The 7,347-nt window shown below is 43.0% G+C and overlaps 1 protein-coding gene across 1 annotated transcript in view; it reads left to right on the forward strand.

Moving 5' to 3' along the window:
- NOL9 (nucleolar protein 9) overlaps positions 1–7,347 on the forward strand; it is an 11,314-nt gene that overhangs the window by 364 nt on the left and 3,603 nt on the right. The window contains exons 2-11 of the mRNA XM_019541693.1: positions 7–48; positions 128–344; positions 502–629; positions 1,226–1,364; positions 2,409–2,505; positions 3,065–3,162; positions 4,445–4,606; positions 4,845–5,139; positions 5,778–5,889; positions 6,217–6,394. Of these exons, the coding sequence (XP_019397238.1) occupies positions 7–48; positions 128–344; positions 502–629; positions 1,226–1,364; positions 2,409–2,505; positions 3,065–3,162; positions 4,445–4,606; positions 4,845–5,139; positions 5,778–5,889; positions 6,217–6,394 (1,468 nt within the window). The remainder of the gene's footprint in view (positions 1–6; positions 49–127; positions 345–501; positions 630–1,225; positions 1,365–2,408; positions 2,506–3,064; positions 3,163–4,444; positions 4,607–4,844; positions 5,140–5,777; positions 5,890–6,216; positions 6,395–7,347) is intronic.

Genomic DNA, 7,347 nt, shown 5'->3' on the forward strand with positions numbered 1-7,347 from the left:
GTGCAGGTCACGGAGAGCTCCGCGGCGGTGCTGCTGCTGCCGGAGCAGGTGCGTGCGAGCCGCGGGCCCGGGGCGGAGGTGGTGCCGCCGCCCCGCGCTCAGCGCCCTGTTCGCTCTCTCCCTGCAGCGGCTGACGTTCACCGGGAGGTGTCGCCTGCGCTGCCTGTACGGCTCGGCCCGCGTGCTGGGCTTCGCCGTGACGCCGGAGCAGCCGGCCTACGACCTCTTCTCACCACTCACCCACTGCGCGCTCAGTGTGGAGGCGCTGCGCCGCACCGGGCCTGCTCGGCCCCGGGCCCGCAAGGAGGCGCGTGCCGCGCTGCGGGACCACGGCGTGCCCCGCGGTGAGCTCTGCGCCTTGCTGGGCCCTCTGCGGGGGTCTCGTCTCTGCCACCATCCTCGGCTGCTCATGGCCGCACGGGGCCCAAGGCCTCTGCTTTGGTGTTCAGCTCCCACGGGGGCGACACAGGGCAGGGTCTGAGAGACCTCGTCCCTTTGCAGATGCAAGGCGTAAGCTCATGGGGCGATTTGCCCCAGCGTGTTCGGTGGTGCTGTTGGAGCGTCTGGACACCCCAGTGACAAGATTCATCCTTAGCCACCCAGATTTCGCCCACCTCTTCAGATCAAAGGTATGTGCATATCTGCTGTCTTGGCAGGGTTCAGTCTTCTTAGCTTCTGGGCACCTCTCGGGAGATGTCTGCTTGTGGCTTTCAACTCATTCTTTGACTACCAAAAAAATAAGAGAGCAGTTCTTTTGGTGACTGGTCAGAATGTTTTTGACACTATGGATTCCTATTTGAAATCTTTGGGTACATCTTGCAAATCACATGCAAGTGCTTGCACACCTAACAGTGTAAATACTGACTAACACTCTCTGGTGTGATCTCATGGTAGTCTGGTTGTAGTCTCTGATTATCTGATGAAACTTACCCAGGATAATTGTTTTAAGAGGATATATATTTGTCACAGCTCTGTAAAGAAGAGCATTTAATAGAACTGTAAAAATTTTATAACTGTAAAAGTGTATGTTAGAAATGAATCTTAGATTAACTTTCAGGGAAGTGTGGATTGTGGGGCTGAGATTCCCCACTGATTTATGGTCAGTAATGTGACAGCATGATGCCACAATCTGGGCAAATACAGCAGTAGATTAATTATTTTGCATGTTCTATTACATAAGCTGCTGCTTAAAACATTGTTTACAGATGTACTTGTTGACTTCCAGAAACAAAAAGTGCCCTGCTTCATACCAGAGGATGCAGCTCTAGCTTCTGTTGGCGTTTTAAAATGTGATCCTGAGAGTGGCCTGCTTGTGTCAGAGAGTACTGTCCTGGCGATTGAAGAGTTAGTCCAAGCATGTCGTGGTGAGTACATTAAATTGACAGATGTTCAGTTTTTCAGTTGTTCAAAGAAAGCAAAACCTTGACTGTTTCATAAGTTGAAGCCAGTGAAAATCGGGCCTGGAAACGGTAGAACTTAAGTCCTGTTCCTTTAAAGCGTTTTTTATCTTGCATTAGCTGAATTGAGTGTCAGTTGTCTCATTTTGATGTAATCAAAATATTGTCTTCTAAAGTGTCCTGCTGATTTGCTACCAGAACTGAGGCAAAATTTAAAAGGGTTGATTTTATGTTGGTTTTATCCCTTTGTTAGACTTGATACCTAGTGTTTATTAATCTAAGAACTGTAGTTCTCTTTGTAAGTGTAAATCAATGTACGTACCAACAGCCTGTCTCTGGAGGCTGAACTGAATACCTGTATTGGCAAAGCGTCAGGTATCATGAGAATGCTGAGCAAACGAGTGTGGAACAACAACAAACTGACTGTGAGGAGCAAGGTGAGAATATATTATGCTTCCATCATCAGCACCCATTTGCAGGGCAGTGAACCCTGGACTACATTCTCTACTCAAGAAAAGGGCCTCAGTAGCTTTCACTTGTGTTGCCTTTGCTGCATTCTAGGAATTTCCTGGTGGGACTAAGTTACTTACACTGAGGTCCTGAGGGCTTGGAACATGGCAACCTTCTAAGCATCCGTTCTCTTCTCAGTCAGCATTCAGGACTGTTAGATATGAATGTATCAAGTGAAAGTGCTGAAGGGACAGTGATTAAAAAATAGGGCTCTGTAGCCACACACACAGATATTCATTAAGTTGATGCCTCACTTAGTGCAAATCTGTTGCTTTATAGACAGATACGGTGTGTATCTATATATACGTATATGTATGTTTGAATTTTATTTATCCTGAAGAACAGAAGCAAGACATTTCCACTTCACAAAACTGCTATTCATGAAAATATTTGATTTCAGTATCCAAGTGAAAAAAAATTAAAATACAGTTAATTTTCTAACAGGACACATCAGATTAATTCGTAGTCATTGTCCATTTCATGATATGTTTGTTTTTCCAGAGGAAAATGATGGTGTCCCTGTCATTCTGGTGTGTGGTCCAAAATGTGTTGGAAAGTCAACATTTAACAGATACCTTATTAACCTGTTGCTGAATCAGTGAGTAAGGTCTTTTTGTTTGTTTGTTTTTTAACGTAAGATTTTAAATTAATCATCATACTATGGTTTTGACAAAAGAAAAATGCCTGTCATGATTATTTGTAAATAATGAGGTTTGGGATTTTAAAATTTTTAGCCTCACCTTACTTATTTGAAACATATTTACTTAATCTCTTCCTGGTGCCTGACTAGTTTGAATGTTCCCTAGAGTATTCAAAACCTTTTCAGCCACCAGCCTTCAAGGCTGAATGAGAATCTGTTTTACAGGTGGAATATTTTGAAGCTGAAGGTTTTAACTTACCCAGTGTTCCATGCTTCTTGATGAAACTAGTCTTTTGCCTTTTTATAGTGTGTGTAAAATAAAACTGGTTTTTGTTTTGAGGTCCCTGTTGATCTCCCCTCTGATTAGAACCAATTTAGCAGTCACTTCTCCAGACTGGATTGGTACAGGTCTAGTGCATATGAGTCCCGCTAATGGTGCCTCGTGCCATCGACATTAGATTCTCCCCCACATATTCTTTTTTTTAAAAAGGCACTGATGCTTGGGCTTCTGTTGTAGCCTCCCCTGCGTTGAGTATTTGGAGTGTGATCTGGGACAGACAGAGTTTACACCACCTGGCTGCGTGTCCTTAATGAACATATCAGATCCTTTTCTGGGTATGTAATTTTTTCTGGGTATGTAACTTGCTTTGTTTTTAATATCATCAGAAGTATATTTTGCTTTCTTAACCTAACCTATGCATTTTTTTTTTTTATTTCTATGTCTTAAAAGACATAGTCCCTCTACCAAAGGTTAAAAGGAAGAAAAACAATTGTTTTCATGCAGCAGGGGACTGAAGTCCAGCAAGGTGATAGCTCTTAAAAAAACAAACAAAGAAAAAACCCAAAAACAGAAATACAAAGCATGTTATCCTCCTAGCTTCCTTCGTATATTTGAGAGAAAGAGGGAAGGAGGATCTCTTATGTAGAAGGTGCTGAACTGTGACATTACAGAAATGAGTTGTGGCATAGATTTCTTGTGGCTCTTAAATCTCTGTGTTGCTCTGCCTGATTTTCCCATCTGTAAGACTTAGTGTTTCTACACTTCACTGAAGTAATAGTGTTTGCAGGATGAGCAGATACAGTGATACAAGTCCTAGATGTCATCTATTGGAAGTGAAAAGAGCACACAATTTCTTTCAGGCTTTGTGCTTTAAAGAAATCTGTGTGCGCAGTGTTGTGGGGTTTTTGTTTCCATTTCTCAACTTGGTTTCATAATGAGAACTTGATAATTTTGGAGGGTAAATAGGCGGAAAAATATTGTTTAAAAAATCGCAAGCAATGTCAGCCAGCAGGTGTGACCTTTCATGTCTTCAGAGCTCATTGGTACCCAGCCATCAAAATGTAAGATTGGTCTATTTTTTGAATGGGTATTTGACTTCGGCTGTTCTCTCATAAAGGAGGGAAGAAATTATCATGTTCACACAATGGCATTTTAACTTGCACCATTCTTCTGTTGTTACAATATAGCATGTTTCTTCTTTACTTTTTTTCCCCTAAACTAAATGCCGTTCAAGTTGCCTTCTAGAATAGTAAATGATTTATAAACCGTAGGTTCTGAAAACTCTACTGTTTAAAAACGTGATAGTGGATTTATATCTTTTGACACCCAGACATGCAAACTCTGATACTCTCTAATATTTTCTGAGACAAGTGCATTGGAATAGCTAGAGAACTTTATTTTTAAATAAAGTGTCATATTCCAAAACAGTGTGCACATTTTGATGCAGGATGTTGGGGAGTAATTCCCATGAGATATAAGAGAGCTCAGTATAGAAGTAGGGACCCATTATGTGCTTCAGGAGATGAGGTTTTTTGCTGACTTTTCATGGCAGCTCTTTGAAGTTACTGAAATGCCTCTTTGCATTTGCTGTTCATCTTCTGGTACTTTTTTTCTCAGGTCCTCCATTCACTCATCAGCGAACACCACGTAAAATGGTCTATTATGGAGATGTTAGTTGTGATCAGGATACTGAACGATACATTGATACAGTGAAGTATGTGTTTAATTCCTACAAGAAGGAAGTGCCTTTAGTCATCAATACCATGGGCTGGGTGAAAGGTGAGCCAGCAGAGGTTTAGCCTCGAGTTACAGAATTAATCTTCCAGTATAACTCTAAAGTATGCCTGCTGCAATGCTCTTTTATTTTTTTTAATATTGATTGAGACTACGAGGTGTGACTAATGCTGTGAAAATTGGTCTTAGGTCTTCAGTAACTAAGATTCAGACTCTCAAGCTTTTTCCCTGGTCTCACTGTATTACCCATATGAAAACAGTGTTTATTTCCCCTTTCCCAAAGGTGTTGGATTGCTTCTGCTGATTGATATCATTCGACTGCTGTCACCAAGTCACATTGTTCAGATTTCAGCAGAAGATTTTAAAGATATGCCTCAGTTTACCCCAGAGTATATTCATCTCACTGCTGGCTTGCACACTAAAGGCAAACTGCAGGCCACATGCAAGAGCATGGATATGGGTGGAACAGAGAATTGGCAGTCCTGTGAAGGAGAGAGAGACTTTCAGGCATCGACTCCAGGGCATAAATTATTGTGTATTAAACCAAAGTTCCCTGGAGCAGGCAATGCTGCCAAAGCGTAAGTACACAGCTACTGCCACGGAGTATTTCCAGCAGCTTGAGTCATTGAGTTTCATAAACATAGCCTTTTGTTAAGAATAGTTGTTACAGAATGATGCTTCTCCAGCATCTCACCTGATCCTTTCACTCTGTTCTTTGAGGGAACTTGCTTTCAAAGAACAATTGCAACAGAAAACTGTGTTCCTTGTCTCTTATCTCATCACCTGACTCCTATTTTTGTAATATCAGGTGGATAGCCAAAGCCTCCAATAGAAAATAGATTAATAAAACTTAACTGGGATAACTAATTTGCCCAACAATTTTCTTCCGTTTTCTTAAAACTAACTAATAAAAAATGCCACTGTACATCAGGCTTGGAGAAGAGTTAAAATCTAAAAAGTGCTGCATTTCTTTTACAGTAAAAGAAATTCACTTGAATTCTGGGAACTGTTGGGTAGTAAAGCATAGCTGTAAGTTGGTCGCAAGAACAGACACTAAAGTTTGAATCTCTCTAAAATACTAGATGTAATAAACACTGCATGGCATGTTCTGAAATGTGCACTTCAGTGTATTTGTGTTTTGAGTTGCCAGAGAACAGATTTTAATCTCTGCTTGATATATTTTTTTTTGTATATGTGTGTGCACTTGTTCTTCTAGACGGGTCCATAGCAGTATCCTACGGGATATGGCAATGTTGGGTTACCTTGGTCAGCTGCAGCCTCTGGAAACAAAATCAGTGCTTCCTTTACACAGTCTGGTCCCCTATCAGGTAATTGAAACGTACACCCGTTTTGGTGAATACATTCATAATGTTGGCTTACAGTAAGCAAGACCCCCATTGTAATGTTTCGTGGTGGGAAAGAACATTTGTAGTGTGTAAAACCTCAATCATCCAATTGTAAAATATTATGCATCTCAGAATAAGTGCTAGAAAACTTGTATCCTCAGCCATTCTGTGTTGTGTGCCAGAAACGCAGGGTTCGCAGGGTGTCACATTCAGATTGTGTGCTGTGACAGTGTTTCAAACAATTAAACTAGCATTGTCTGAAAATCAAGCTATGTTTGAGCTGAGCTAATCCAAGGGTTTATTTTCTAGGTACCATTTAGTGCTGTTGCACTCAGGGTTATTCATACAGATGTGGCTCCTAAACACATCATATATTCAGTGAATGCTAGCTGGGTCGGTCTCTGCAGGATACCCGATGAGGTCAGATGCCAAACTGATGGGCCAGTCTTGCTGACACAGACACCAGTCTGTGATTGTTTGGGCTTTGGTGAGTCCCTGTGTTTAATTAAAGTAAAATTCCCATTTCTGCTAATGCAAAATTCCCATTTCTGTTTGTATATTGGCACTGCAGGCTAAATAAGTCTTTTAATTTTTAAGTAATGGCTTTATTTGCTCTTTCAAAATTAATTTGAAAAAGGCATAGGTAAAAATAAACATTTGCTACTTTTTATTTCCACTACAAGGGGAGCTGGGAGACCTCTGCCTTATTTTAATCAGTAGCAATGGTTACAGTTAAAGAAAACCACTTTGTAACCTAGCTGCCTATTCTCACTTACAGGGAACGCCTCACCATGGCAGTGCAGGGCTCCCATCAGCAGCACCAAGCTGAGCCTCCCCACCCTGCCCTGCTCTGCCCTGTTGTGCTGGGTCCTGCCTGCTGAGCCATTGAGGCCCCCGGGGCGGGCAGCAGAGCTGGGAGTCCCCCCACCCCCAAGTCTGGGGGGCACATGTTCCACATGCCCCCCCAGACTGCACACAGTGGCAGGCAGCCATCCCCCCCAGACAGGCCACTTCTGGCTCTGTCTTGTTCCCCAGCCAAGCCCTGTGGCCACACATTCGAGCCCCAGATCCTAAACCCCTGGCCCCACACACCACTGCAGCTAGGTAGTGCCCCCAGCCCCAGCACAACACCCTCCCTCAGTATGGGGACCTCAATCACCCCCCACCCCCGACTTACCTGGACCGAGTTGTAGGAGCTGCCCTCCATGCTGCCTGGCTGCCCTGTGCATATGTGTGCACACATAGATGTGGTGGCCCCTACCTGATCGCCCTCCTCCCCTTCCCCCCAGCCCCTGCCAGCCTGCAAGGGGAAACTCGCAGTTTCCCACATTTTAATCCTTAAAAAGAGAAAATCTGTGTTTTTCCATGGATTCCTGGTTATCACTCACAGCAAAAGAAGCTGCTACTGGAATCTACATCTTTGTCTTGTGTTATACGACT

Source organism: Crocodylus porosus, unplaced genomic scaffold (genome assembly GCF_001723895.1).
Source record: "Crocodylus porosus isolate Cpor-Errol unplaced genomic scaffold, CroPor_comp1, whole genome shotgun sequence".
Classification (NCBI taxonomy): Eukaryota; Metazoa; Chordata; order Crocodylia; family Crocodylidae; genus Crocodylus; species Crocodylus porosus.